This window comes from Salmo salar, chromosome 10 (genome assembly GCF_965601325.2).
Source record: "Salmo salar chromosome 10, fSalSal1, whole genome shotgun sequence".
Taxonomy (NCBI): domain Eukaryota; kingdom Metazoa; phylum Chordata; class Actinopteri; order Salmoniformes; family Salmonidae; genus Salmo; species Salmo salar.
In genome coordinates, this window is record NC_138300.1 from 93,097,609 (window position 1) to 93,112,314 (window position 14,706).

Consider the following 14,706-nt stretch of genomic DNA (forward strand, 5'->3'; position numbering starts at 1 on the left):
ACATGATAATTAGCTATGGTACTGGTATAGTCAAAGTTTTATATAGATATTTCTGACAGGGGAAAGTGGTAATTGTGAAGCCAAAGACTGTGCTGTCCTCTCCTGTCATGTAGGTGTTCCCATAGCCATATACTGTATTTCAATTACGCTGGGCTGCCTGTGCCCAAACTCAATTGTGTGAGGAGAAGAGAGATGTCTGGAAGATCTCTTCATTGGCTGGTGTTTGTTTAGAGAGGGCTTTCTGCTTGGCTTCTCCTCTTCTGAGTTCCCACTTTAGTTTTCTGGCTGCTCTCCCATTTCCCCCACTGGTACTTCTGATATGGCACAGCTCAAAGTGCTGGCTCTGTGCTCTAAACTGCTCCATCTCTGAGAGTTTCCCGACTGCCTCTCCTCTTCAGGAATCACCAACTATGAGGAGTACTCCCTGATCCAGGAGGCGGTGGAGGAGAAGGAGGACGGTCATGGGACTGGCACCCTGAAGAAGGACAGGACTCTGCTCCGAGACGAGAGGAAGATGGAGAAGCTCAAAGCCAAGCTTCACACAGACGATGACTGTGAGTTTGAAAAGCACTTCCAAAAGAACACAATGTGTTGTTTGTAGTCCAGTATTACATGCTTCCAGTCATCACCTCTACCCCTCTATCATTAAGTCCAATTTCTCACATTAGTAAGTAAGTCCAGTATCATCTCATTTGAACACGTTTTGTACCTGAACTCAGTCATAGTACTGTATCAATGTTTAATGAAATTAAGATTGTATCCCTTGGGGGTAAGATAACATTTGGAAAACATGATTGTATAAATCATCCTCAAACCATCACAAAATCGATCGTTATTCTCAGCAGAAGGTTATGCAAATTACTGCCCTCATGGTTTTAGACAAAAAATATATATATTTTTCCTTTTGGTTACATGTCTTTATGACTGTTTTATTTCACTGTCAGCATGTCCAATCCCAGTAGTAGAAGTGTATGCTACTGTGTATTTTTCTCTGTTGGCAGTGAACTGGCTGGACCACAGCCGGACGTTCAGAGAGCAAGGGGTGGAGGAGAGCGAGATGCTGCTGCTCAGACGCAAGTTCTTCTACTCAGATCAGAATGTGGACTCACGAGACCCTGTCCAGCTCAACCTCCTCTATGTACAGGTCAGACCTCTCTCACTGTGCTCATTCCTGTCCAACATGTAGTAAACTGAGCTCTTCAATTCCTTTCTCATCTACTTAACAGTTAATCGAATGGCTACCCTGACTATTTGCATTGACCCACTTACTTTATTCTTATTTTTTGCACTGACTCTTGCACAGGTCTTGATGTACACTCACTGGACTCTAACCACACACTCATACATACTATCTATCTTAAAATAGATAAAACTATACTAAATATATTCACGTCACCAAATAATTAATTAAATCACACTGTTTTGCAATGACGACGGTCTACAGCAGCCTCAACAGCACTCTCTAGGGTAGCACCATGGTGTAGCCGGAGGACCGCTTGTTTCCGTCCTCTGGGTACATTGACTTCAATACAAAACCTAAGACGCTCGTTGTTCTCACCCCCTTCCATAGACTTACAAAGTAATTATGACAACTTCCGGAGGATGTCCTCCAACCTGTCAGAGCTCTTGCAGCATGAACTGACATGTTGTCCACCCAATCATAGGATCAGATAATTAATATAGTACTGAAAGCATAAGCTACAGCTAGCTAGCACTGCAGTGCATACAATGTGGTGAGTAGTTGACGCAAAGAGAGAGGAAGACAATAGTTTAACAGTTTTGAACAAATTAATTTCTTCAAAAATTAAGAAGCAATAGAGAGAGCAAGCTATATTATGTTGTATTTTTTTTCACTTTTACTTACTTAGCTAGCAAATGCAGCTAGCTAGTTTAGCCTACTCAAACACCTGGCTCAAACAGAGAGTGATTCTATGTTAGCTAGTTGGCTATGGCTATCCAACACCTTCCAAGTCAAGGTACGTTTTTGGTTTTATTAATTTATTGCCATCCGCACCTGCCGGTGTGACTGCTAAACTGCTTGCTGCTTACTGTACTCTGTACTGCATGATTGTAGCAGGTTTACTAACGTGTTAGTCAACATAGCTACTAGAACTACGACGTTAATATGGTGACATCAATGTAGGCTGTGTGTAGCGGTTAGCGGTTATGATATGAAGGTTTGGCTTGGAAAGATTTTTTTCGCCTGGTCACAGACAGCTGATGTGTTATGCACTGAACTCCACAAGCGAACAGAAAATGTGAGAGAATGAGAGCACGTAGATGCTAGATGGAATTGTACAACGATCAAAGGGATCATGCTAGATTGTAGCATCCTAATGATGGGTATAGGGAAAATGTTTGTATCATATAGTAGCCTAACCTATCGATGTTACGTTGAGCTGGGTGAATGGAATATGAATGACAGACGTCCAATATGCTGTAATAGAATAAGGCCATCCTCATAAAAGAAATGTATCATCCTCCCTCATCTTAAATGTCACCGACCACAACTGATGCATAGTCACTTTACTCCTACCTAAATGTACTTATTACTCAATTACAACAACTAACCCGTACCCCTGCACATTGACTCTGCACCGGTACCCCTTGTATATAGCCTCATTATTGTTAATTTGTGTTAATATTTTTAGTTAGAAAATGTTTCTTACTTTTCTTTAAAGTCTACATTTTTGGTTAAGGGCTTGTAAGTAAGCATTTCACGATAAGGTCAACATGTGACAAATACAATTTGATTTGATTTACCGTCCTCCCTGATTGGTCCTGTAGTCCTACGGTCAATAAAACAGACATCAGCTCAAATACAGTTGGATCTTCTGTCCAAGGCTATGGTGCTGGAACTCCTATAAAGCCTGGCTTGACGTACTGTCCTATAGCCTTGCTGGTTCTGTTGGATCAGAGGCCAGCTGACTTATGCGGCCTTGCTGGTACTGCAGTTCTCAGAGGATGAGCTGGGCCTGGTTTACAGTATATGGATCACAGACAGGTTAGCTTGCCGTGCCGGTGCTGCTGTGCTGTGCTGTGGAGATTGGGTCAGCATGGACTGTCTGGTTGTGCACTACAGCGTTGTTGCACTCTACAGCGTTGTTGTGCTCTACAGTGTGGATGAAGTCTGAGTGAGAGAGAGAGGGCTGCTGAGACAGGGAGTCCCCTTGGGGGGTCAGCTGAGCCTGCATTACACAGGGCAGACTTTGCTCACTGCACGCCTCACTGCATCTGCATTAGCTTCCCCTGCCTTGAGTTGAAGAGGGGAGCTCCCCCCTAACACCTGAGCTCACAGAGGAGCATGCTATGCACAGTACTTTGCGCTGTTCTGTGAAGGAAGTAGTACACAGCGTTGTACGAGATCTTCAGTTTCTTGGCAATTTCTCACATGGAATAGCCTTCATTTTTCAGAACAAGAATAGACTTCCAAGTTTCAGAAGAAAGTTCTTTGTTTCTGGCCATTTTGAGCCTGTAATTGAACCCACAAATGCTGATGCTCCAGATACTCAACTAGTCTAAAGGCCAGTTTTATTGCTTCTTTAATCAGAACAACAGTTTTCAGCTGTGCTAACATAATTGCAAAAGGGTTTTCTAATGATCAATTAACCTTCTAAAATGATAAACTTGGATTAGCTAACACAATGTGACATTGGAACACAGGAGTGATAGTTGCTGATAATGGGCCTCTGTACACCTTTGTAGATATTCCATAAAAAATCTGCCGTTTCCAGCTACAATAGTCATTTACAACATTAACAATGTCTACACTGTATTTCTGATCAATTTGATGTCATTTTAATGGACAATTTTTTACATTTTTCCTTCAAAAACAAGGACATTTCTAAGTGACACAACTTTTGAACGTTAGTGTACATACACATCCAACAAGCACACACTCAGACACAGTACATACCTTGCAAAAGTATTCAGACCCCTTGGATTTTTTCACATTTTGGTTAACAAAGTCTGATTAAAATGTATTTAATTGTCAATTTTTTGTCGACAATCTACACAAAATACTATGTGGAAGATTATATATATTTTTTTTTAAGATTAAATGAAAATAAATACCTAAAATATAGTTGTTCCGTAAGTTTTCAGCTCCCTGAGTCAATACATGAAACCCCTTCTGCATCGATTACAGCTGTGAGTCTATAGGAGATTTGCACACCTGGATTGCGCAATATTTGCCCATTTATTCTTTAAAAATTCTTTAATTTCTGTCAAGATGTTGGGGATCATGGCTAGACAACAATTTTCAAGATTTACCATAGATTTTGAAGCAGATTTAAGTCAACTGTAACTTGCCCACTCAGGAACATTCACTGTCTTCTTGGTAAGCAACTCCAGTGTAGATTTTGGCCTTATCCTGCAGGTTATTGTCCTGCTAAAGGGGAATTCCTCTCCCAGTCTCTGGTGTAAAGCAGACTGAAGCAGGCTTTACTCTAGGATTTTGACTGTGCTTAGCTCCATCCCGTATCTTTTTATCCTGAAAAACTCCCCAGTATTTGCCGATGTCAAGCATACCCATACCATGACGCAGCCACCACCATGCTTGAAAACAAGGCAGTTACACAGTGATGTGTTGTGTTGGATTTGCCCCAAACATACAGTAAGGCTTTGCAATTAGGCCAAAAAGTGTATTCCTTTGCTGTTTTTTTGCAGTATTACTTGAGTGCCTTGTTGCATACAGGATGCATGTTTTAGAATATTAATTTCTCTATATGTGTGTTCTTCTTTTCACTCTGAAATGTAGGTCATTATTGTGAGTCACTACAGTCATGTTGATCTATCCTCAGTTTTCTACCATCACAGACATTGAACTTTGTAGCTGTTTTAAAATCACCAATTAACTTTTTTTTTATCCAGGGGAAGCTAGTTGAGACCAGTGTCTCATTTATAAAGTTTGCTCTGAGGACAAAAAAAAACATGAATACAACAATAACAAAAAAATATAACTGTCTTGTAGTTTTTATAAGTACATGACATCAGTATATTACAACTTATAATAACCAATTAAAATAGCCCTACTTGCACCAGGGAATCCAGGTGTATTTTTCTTTTTAGATATTCCATAACTGTGGTGCTTTACAACTAAAGGTGGATTTACCAAACTTTGTGTAGACAAGCGGGACCTCGAGTTAACCAACCCTGCGAACAGGTTTGGTATCTCATATTTTATATTTCAGCAGCGAAGTGAGGTATGGTGGAAGCTTGTGGAGTAGAGCTTTCTAAACAAGAAGGGAGTATTGAAGTAATATACAGGATTTTTGTGAGGTCCAGCCAACCTTCTGATACAGGATGCAGTGATGATTATTAAACCTGTCACCTTTTAATAAAGAGAATGGCGCTATGGTAGACGGCATCCAAAGGTTTAAGAGTAGTGGCTGCTGCATTCAGGTAAATGGTGTCACCATAGTCAAGAACTGGCAGGAAAGTTGACTGTACATTCTGCTTGCTGCTGTTCATGGAGAAGCTAGATCTATTTAAAAAAGAAAACAAGACCACTTTAATAACTTCAGAAGGACGACTGTATCTTTTGATGTATGGGTAGTTTAATATATAATCCCCAGCATAATTATTAACTTGACTATGCTTAAAGAGATATTAAATGTCTGATTTGTTGTTGTTACCTGGTCTTTGTAGTTGTATCTGTGCTTGAAATGAAATAGTTGACTGAGGAACCTTACAGATGTTGTATGTACGGGGGACAGAGGAAGGGTTAGTCATTAAAAAATATTGTCAAGCCCTATTATTTCACACCGAGTGAGCCTATGTCACCTTATTATGTGATTTGTGAAGCCAAATTTTACTCCTGAACTCATTTAATTTGAATAACAAAGGGGCTGAATACTTATACAATGACTATTTTAGTTCTGCATTTTTTATTTATCTACACTGAACATAAATATAAAAGCAACATGTAAAGTGTTGTTCCCATGATTCTTCCATGGCCTGCATACTCACCAGACATGTCATTCATCGAGAATGTTTGGGATGCTCTGGATCGACGCGTACGACAGCGCATTCCAGCGCATTCCAGTTCCAGCCAATATCCAGAAACTTCGCACAGCCATTTGAAGAGGAGTGGGACAACGTTCCACAGGGCACAATCAAAAGCCTGATCAACTCTATGGGATGAAGATGTGTCGCGCTGCATGAGGCAAATGGGGGTCACACCAGATACTGACTGGTTTTCGGATCCACGCCCCTATTTTATTTTGTGACCAACAGATGCATATCTCTATTCCCAGTCATGTGAAATCCATAGATTAGGGCCTAATGAATTTATTTAAATTGACTGATTTCCTTATATGAACTGTAACTCAGTAAAATCTTTGAAAATGTTGTGTGTTGGGTTTATATTTTTGTTCAGTAAAAAAAAAAAAAAAAGTTTTTCTTCCACTGACATTACATTGTATTGTGTTATTAAATTGTTGACAAAATATGACAATTAAATCCATTTGAATCCCACTTTGTATCACAATAAAATGTGAAGAAATCCAAGAGGTCTGAATGTTCTTGCAAGGCATTGTACATAAATACTATACTGTACATCAATAGTTAACTCCCTCCTTGTAATCCAAGCTGCCTCTGAGCTACAGTCCATAAATACATCTATAGTTAAGTCTCTCTTTCTCCCTATCCTCCCTGTCACTCTTTTATCTCTTCCTCTTGCCCCGACTCCCTTCTCTCATTCTCTGTTTTTGCCTCACGCCCCCTTAATCCCATAAAAATCCTGACAAAATCACGCACACACCCACACCCACTGACTCTGGCACACATTGCAGTGCTCCATCATGCACTCCCTTCCTTTACAAACAAGCCCATATCCTTTCTCACAAAAACACAATTACACCCTCTATCTATTCCTCCCTTTTCTCCTCTTCCAGCTTTCCCCCTGTCTTTTTTTCCCTCCACTCAGGCACGCAGAGTCTCACACACATGGTGACAGAGTGAGAAGAGTAGCAGCATTCTTAGGCTGGAACACACCCCAGGCCACACATCCACTCTCTGACTCCCTCATTCCAAGAGACTTTTGCAGTGCTCTCCTCAGCCCCGTCTCCGGCACATGACTGTACTACACATGCTTCCTGTCAATGTCTATATTCTGGTACGATGGAACAGTCCTCATTCACCATGCAGCCATTACCATAGGAATCTGAGTTAGTAGGTTAATATAGTGAGTGTGTAGATTATGATATCATCCCTGGCATTCCTTAGGGAGAGCCTCCTAGTGATGAGCTCCAATGTTTATTAATGATATGTAGCTTCCATGAGCTCATCCTCCCACCCCTCCATGCAGCGGGGGTCTCTGCCAGATACAGCCCCAGCCTTAATACCCAGACACTCCTCTCCTGACACACATCTCTACTATAGAAAATGCACTATTGAGCCCAATGGCAACAGCCTTTCTGTGTGTGTGTGTGTGTGTGTGTGTGTGTGTGTGTGTGTGTGTGTGTGTGTGTGTGTGTGTGTGTGTGTGTGTGTGTGTGTGTGTGTGTGTGTGTGTGTGTGTGTGTGTGTGTGTGTGTGTGTGTGTGTGTGTGTGTGTGTGTGTGTGTGTGTGCTGTTGTGTCCTGCTTTTGATGATGTGTTTAGTAATCCAGTCTACAGGTGTTCTAAACCTAATATGCCTTGTGTTTTGCTGTGAAACAACTGTTCTCATTATTGATATGCCTATTGATTAATTGGCTGGTTAGTCAGGTGATTTACAGTGGTATACATGAAACAGTTTTACATTTGTCAGCGTTTGTTTATGGCTGTAGTATTCCGCCAAGGCTAAGGGTTGTACTCTTTAGGTTACAGTACAGTGGGCTGATTGACATCAGAGTTACAGCCCCAGGCTGAGTCAGGACATCTGGGCTGTTATGAAGCTCCTCCTCCAGTACAGTACAACCCTGCTTCTTCTAAAGGGGCTCACAACTGGTTGTCCCTGAACGGGCTTGTACTGGAGGGCAGATGGCCCCACTCACACTGATCAGCACCACTCTAAAGAGGTGTTTGTTGAAGATTGTCTAAATCTCAGACTAGATAGTGCTGTTTAGCTTGCAGTTGATGTAATGAGACATTAAAATGAGCTGGGCTGAGTCTGTGCCGTCTGAGGCTAAAAGCACAGAGGGAGGCTTTCTCACTGTCAGTCAGGCATCTCAGCATTAGAAGCCATTAATCTTGCAAGGGAGGGAGAGAGGGAATATATACAGGCCCATTGAGGAAACACAAGGTACTGTATGTCAGCTAATTTTAAAGATGTCCAGAAATGCTGGGTTCCTCTCCACACAAAATCAGTGTCACCCTCAACTACCTAAACGGTTTTAGATAGTGTAGAGTAGGCCACGTTTTGAGGTAATGCTTTAATGGATGGACGATACATTGAATATAACAGATGTCTTAGATGATTGGTAACAAATGGTACATTCCAAGTAGGTCTTGATTGAAGTGTATTGAAAATATAATTATTGTTGTGGCCAAACGGGCCAGGTTGCTACAGTACATGGCTGCTATCAGGCATTATTGAGGCCTGGGTAGTCTTAATGTAGACTTTTATTTACATCCTGTTTATTGTTTTACATACACTTTGTGCATATTGTACTAATAAAAAATGACTCAAGTTGCTCTTTAACAGTTTATTAATGAAACATTGTGGATCAGTCTGCAATGTCGATGCAATATTCTGAGAAATTGCTAAATATATTGACGTCTTTGTGATAATACTGTACGTCACCATTGACTGTGATGATGAATGATTGAGGCTGTTAGATTTGATATGTTAGCAAATGTCTTGGATTGCTATACAAACTAATCTTGTTTGGTTCCCCTGAGTCCATTAATCTCAGTAAAGTGTTTGTGTGATGTCCCTGCTCTTGGGTTACATGTATTCACTTAGCAGGCATTCTTCTCTGAAGCAACTTTCAAACCAGAAACTGCAGCATTACTCTCTAGTTTGAACTCAGTATAAAGTCTAACTTTCTCTCTTCTGTCTCTCTTTCTGTCCTCTAGGCCAGAGATGACATACTGAATGGCTCCCACCCTGTTTCATTTGATAAAGCCTGTGAGTTCGCTGGAATTCAGGCCCAGATCCAATTTGGCCCCCACGTCGAACACAAACACAAGACTGGATTCCTAGAGTAAGCCCTTTTATCAGATGGCATCATCAACAATAACACTATTGTATCCAACACTACCATTCTATACATTTCAATCTTATTTAGACACAATACTAGCATCGTAGTTTAGGAGAAATCCTTATTTTTGTCATACCTATTTGAGTGCAGTACTCAACGGCATACGAGAATGTTAACACTTGTGAATGTAGGTACTGAGGCAAGAATGACCTTGTGTGAAAACATGTTTTGGAAAGAGAATGTCTGTACATGATGAGTGTAAACTTGTAAAATGTGATTTATCTCCATAGCCTTAAGGAGTTTCTACCCAAAGAGTACATCAAGCAGAGAGGTTCAGAGAAGAAAATATTTGTGGTATGTTCAGTATTATGCAATATATTGTGGACATATGGATTCATATGTTATGAAAGGAAAATTAAAACCAGTGCAATTCCCAAATATGCTACTGTTTTAAACTCTGAAAGGTTCATATTGCTGTATCTATTTCCCTCTGACCGTCAGGATCACAAAACCTGTGGAGAAATGACAGAGATTGAGTCCAAAGTAAAGTATGTGAAACTAGCGAGGTCCCTTCCGACATATGGGGTTTCCTTCTTCCTGGTGAAGGTAAGATATAAGGAGAGAGGCTTGTGTTTTCCAACAGACAGTAAAATGAATGATTTACTGTGTAAATACAGCTTACTGCAAGGTTAAGATTAGGTTTGAGAGAGTGTGAGTGTGTGAGAGAGAGAAAAATCACAGACAAAAACATAGAAGCACATTTTGGGAGTTTATTGCAACCTTCCATCTGATATGTGTCACTCTTAAACCAGCTCAGTGCTCCCAGAACAAGCATTCCCTAACTGTAAGGCTCTTAGATATGATCAAAGTTTATTGGTTGCGTACACAGTTTAGTAGGTGTTATAGCGGGTGCAGCGAAATGCTTATGTTGCTAGCTTCTAACAATGCAGTAAAATATCAAACAATTCAAATGTAAGGGATTTTCTTCTCTCCAAACATACAAGAAATCAAGGTACTTTGAATGAAAGATATAGAAGGAATTCAGCCTGTCTGGTGGTGGTGAGACTACGTCCAATAAAAGCTCTCTGACATTAGTTCAACCTGTGGTGCTGTGAGTCCCAGACCAGCAGATGTTTTAAAAACCTCACCAACTTACCTTGTATGAAATACAAGCTTACTGATTTAAGATACTATCTCTAACATGGCAAACCACTTCAGATTCCAAAATCTGACTTCCTGAGTTGAATACACTGTGAACAACTACTTGAATAAGCTAAGACAATGAACAACTGGAATAGTTCTCTATACATAGCTACCATGATAATCAAGATAATGTTATCTGCCCTTGTATGAAAATCATTGAGTCTGTACAAGCTGCTCTAAAGCTGTTACCTTGTTCCATTATTGGAGCTCTACTTTTTGACCCTGAAATAAAAACAGCCTGGAGAAGTGAAAAGGCAGTTTCCTCCTAACCGTTAATTTTGTGTAGTGTTCAGCTTTGCTGGAGTGGAGCCAAGAGTAGGCTCATGATCTGAAGTGAGGCGTAATGGATTGTGTGTGGGCAGAGAAGAGGAGGAGGACACTAGAGCCAGTCAGCGTCAGTCTGCTGCTGGAAGTTCCATCCTGACACACTGACAGCCAGGCTGAGGCTCCCCTAGCAACAGAGGCCTAGCCTGGGGAAGGAGGGACTGGGGATGGCCTGTTCAGCAGAACAGCAAGGAGGCCCGGTTAAACAAGCCTGAACTCTGCAGGGTCAAACCCCATCCGCCCTCCTCCTCCTCCACTGGGGCTCCTGACTCAGGACAGACAATCAGAACAGTGCATGTGTGCTATCTATGGCAGGCAGCTGTGCTCTGCTGCTGTTTTCATTTCTCAGAATAAAGAGATGCCCCCAGTTTTTCATCTGTGTAGGCGTTTAACACCTATGAAAATATTATCTTATGTCTTGTCTGTTAGGAAAAGATGAAAAGCAAGAATAAGCTGGTCCCACGGTTACTGGGGATAACCAAAGAGTCGGTGATGCGGGTGGAAGAGAAGACTAAAGACGTGGTTCAGGAATGGCCCCTAACCACGGTGAAGAGATGGGCTGCTTCTCCCAAGAGCTTCACCCTGGTATGACCTGGTCTCAGTCCACTCCAATCCAACATTCACAGGAACACATTCTACACTCTTAAGGCTTGCACAGATCGCACCGAATGTGGATTTAGCATTCGTCTGGCGAACGTTCAGCGCGCTGTGTTTTAGGGACCACCTGCTGTAGAGGTCTGACTGCCGACATTTTTCACGTGATTCTACATGGAAAATTGGTGCGCACTCGGTTTGCAATTTATGTTCAGAGGTGCTAAGTACTCTCGGTCAGCAAACGCTAATGGTGTGTCTGAGCCCTTAAAGTTAACCTCTTTTCTGTCCCTACATCTCATTATAGCAACAGAAATACACTATATATACAAAGGTATGTGGACACCCCTCCAAATTAGTGGATTCGGCTATTTCGGACACACCCGTTGCTGACAGGTGTAGTGTAACTGCAAAATAGTATGTGTTGTTGATACTACCCCCAATCCACAGTGTTAATGTTTGCAATAAACAGTTATGTTAGTGTATATATTAGACTGTGTAAACACAGGATTTTACTAGAAGAATGTGAAGCACTTGGATGTTTTATTTATTTGAGTCCTTTTTCAATGTAGTGTTTTGGTTGTTGTCAACAATGCTGTTTTTAAATTGTATTTTTATTTAACCAGATGGCGTTCAAGATTAATAGGGAGTACAATTTTTAAACATACTCGGAGCTGCATTTGCCAACATTGATTTGAATGTAATATCACATTCCTGTCTCGCTTAGCAAGCCTTTGAAGTATGTGGAGTTAGATATTAAAATGAGTATGTCTCATATTTTATCAGCTCTTTGAAGACTTCAGAATTGTAGTGGAATGGAGTCAAAGTATGTCTGTTCATCAGGAGAAGGAATGGGGAAGGTGTTGCCACCATACTGTTAGTCCATTCAAAGATTCTTTCTAAGCACTACAACATCTTCCTGTGATTGTGTAGAAGAAAAGGAACTTTGAACTTAGAGCACAGCATGGCAAAGAGCTGTGACACATGCTGCACTTCCCATACGACAACGCATACACTTCTCCATTTCCTTGATATGAATACTATGAGCTTATATAATGACAGATAGGGATTTATGTGATGAAGATATTGCCACGAGAGTAATCTATTCTAGTAGGCCTGTACTGTAACTTCATTGTCTCTCCTGACAATCTTATTGTACCCTGCAGGATTTTGGGGAGTACCAGGAAAGTTACTACTCTGTTCAGACCACAGAGGGGGAACAGATCTCTCAGCTGATTGCAGGATACATCGACATCATTCTCAAAAAGGCAAGTCAAGATAAACCAGAAACACTTCCCACAAGTATTTTCTTTTGACACCTTTTGTTATCCCTTTCCACAGAAGCAGAGTAAGGATCGTTTTGGTTTGGAAGGAGATGAAGAGTCCACCATGCTGGAGGAATCTGTCTCTCCAAAGAAGTAAGGATCCCTCATACTGCACATACTATACAATACATAGGATCCTGGCCTATTTACATTGAGAATGATGACCATCCATATTCAGGGACTACAGACAAGTTATTCCTCATGTCAATGTAAACCTTGATTTAATTGTGCATATGATGTAATCACATTTCTGCCTGCCCGGCATTACACCCCTGAGAAAAATAACACGAAATGAGTTAGACTCTGCATCCGGAATTTTCCAATAACATACAGTACCTGTGAGATCATGAGTTCTCTGAACCATGATAACAGAATGCCCTCTGTTGTCCCTCTCTCCTTAAGGAATATTAGCTTTTATGTTTATTTTTTCTATCCTCCATAAGAAAAATACCCCAGGGCAAGACGGATATATTAGTTTTCTGCAAACAAAAAACGAAATCATCAGGAAGACGTGAATTAAAGGGATACTTCGTGATTTGTATCTACTTCCCCAGAGTCAGATGAACTCGTGGGTACCATTTTTATGTCTGTGTTTTTATGTTTGTGTTGGGGGGTGGGGGGGGGGGTGCATTGGGATTATTTAAGATACTCTTTGAAGAGGTAGGGTTTCAGATGTTTTCAAAATATGGGCAGGGACTCTGCTGTCCTAGCTGCAGAGGGAAGCCACCATTGGGCTGCCAGGACAGAGAAGAGCTTGGACTGGGTTGAGCTAGGGGTGGGAGGACCAAGATACCAGAGGTGGCTCGGGTTGGTGTATGAAGGTAGAGGTAGTTTCGCAAACCAATGCTAACTAGTGTTAGCGCAATGACTGGAAGTCTATGGACATCTGCTAGTCAGTCATTATGCTAAGACTAATTAGCAATTGCGCAAGCGCTAGTTATCAACTTCCTTCAAACTGCAAGCAGAGACATAAAAATGGTATCCACAAGTTATCTGACTCTGGGGAAGTAAAGGGCCTCATTGCCAAAATCCTGAAGTATCCTTTTAATTTGTCATGTTCATGGAAGCCATTTTTTATTTATTTCTTCTCATCTCCGATGATCACAGCTAGCCTAGTTTTTATCCTTGCTTGGCGTTGCAGCTTGACTCCTACAGTATATAAACTCAGCAAATAAAGAAACGTCCTCTCACTGTCAACTGCATTTATTTTCAGCAAACTTAACATGTGTAAATATTTGTATGAACATAACAAGACTCAACAACTAGGACATAAACTGAACAAGTTCCAAAGACATGTGACTAACAGAAATGGAATAATGTGTCCCTGAACAAAGCGGAGGTCAAAATCAGAAGTAAATCGGTATCTGGTGTGGCCACCAGCTGCATTAAGTACTGAGGTGCATCTCCTCCTCATGGACTGCACCAGATTTGCCAGTTCTTGCTGTGAGATGTTACCACACTCTTCCACCAAGGCACCTGCAAGTTCCCGGACATTTCTGGGGGGAATGGCCTTAGCCCTCACCCTCTGATCCGACAGGTCCAAGACGTGCTCAATGGGATTGAGATCCAGGCTCTTCGCTGGCCATGGCAGAACACTGACATTCCTATCTTGCAGGAAATCACGCACAGAACAAGCAGTATGGCTGGTGGCATTGTCATGCTGGAGGGTCATGTCATGATGAGCCTGCAGGAAGGGTACCACATGAGGGAGGAGCATGTCTTCCCTGTAACGCAGATTGCCTGCAATGGCAACAAGCTCAATCCGATGATGCTGTGACACACCACCCCAGACCATGACGGACCCTCCACCTCCAAATCGATCCCGCTCCAGAGTACAGGCCTCGGTGTAATGTTCATTCCTTCGGCGATAAATGTGAATCCGACCATCACCCCTGGTGAGACAAAACCGCGACTCGTCAAAGAAGAGTACTTTTTGCCAGTCCTGTCTGGTCCAGCGACGGTGGGTTTGTGCCCATAAGCGACATTGTTACCAGTGATGTCTGGTGAGGACCTGCCTTACAACAGGCCTACAAGCCCTCAGTCCAGCCTCTCTCAGCCTATTGCAGACAGTCTGAGCACTGAGGGAGGGATTGTGCGTTCCTGGTGTAACTCGGGCAGTTGTTGTTGCCATTCTG

General features: G+C 41.7%; 1 protein-coding gene across 1 annotated transcript in view; it reads left to right on the forward strand.

Moving 5' to 3' along the window:
- The window catches only part of LOC106561152 (talin-2), a 154,462-nt gene that overhangs the window by 90,338 nt on the left and 49,418 nt on the right, over positions 1 to 14,706 (forward strand). The window contains exons 6-13 of the mRNA XM_045688215.2: positions 399 to 554; positions 1,002 to 1,144; positions 9,004 to 9,131; positions 9,419 to 9,482; positions 9,630 to 9,734; positions 11,085 to 11,240; positions 12,413 to 12,514; positions 12,588 to 12,664. Coding sequence (XP_045544171.1) covers positions 399 to 554; positions 1,002 to 1,144; positions 9,004 to 9,131; positions 9,419 to 9,482; positions 9,630 to 9,734; positions 11,085 to 11,240; positions 12,413 to 12,514; positions 12,588 to 12,664 — 931 coding nt within the window. The remainder of the gene's footprint in view (positions 1 to 398; positions 555 to 1,001; positions 1,145 to 9,003; positions 9,132 to 9,418; positions 9,483 to 9,629; positions 9,735 to 11,084; positions 11,241 to 12,412; positions 12,515 to 12,587; positions 12,665 to 14,706) is intronic.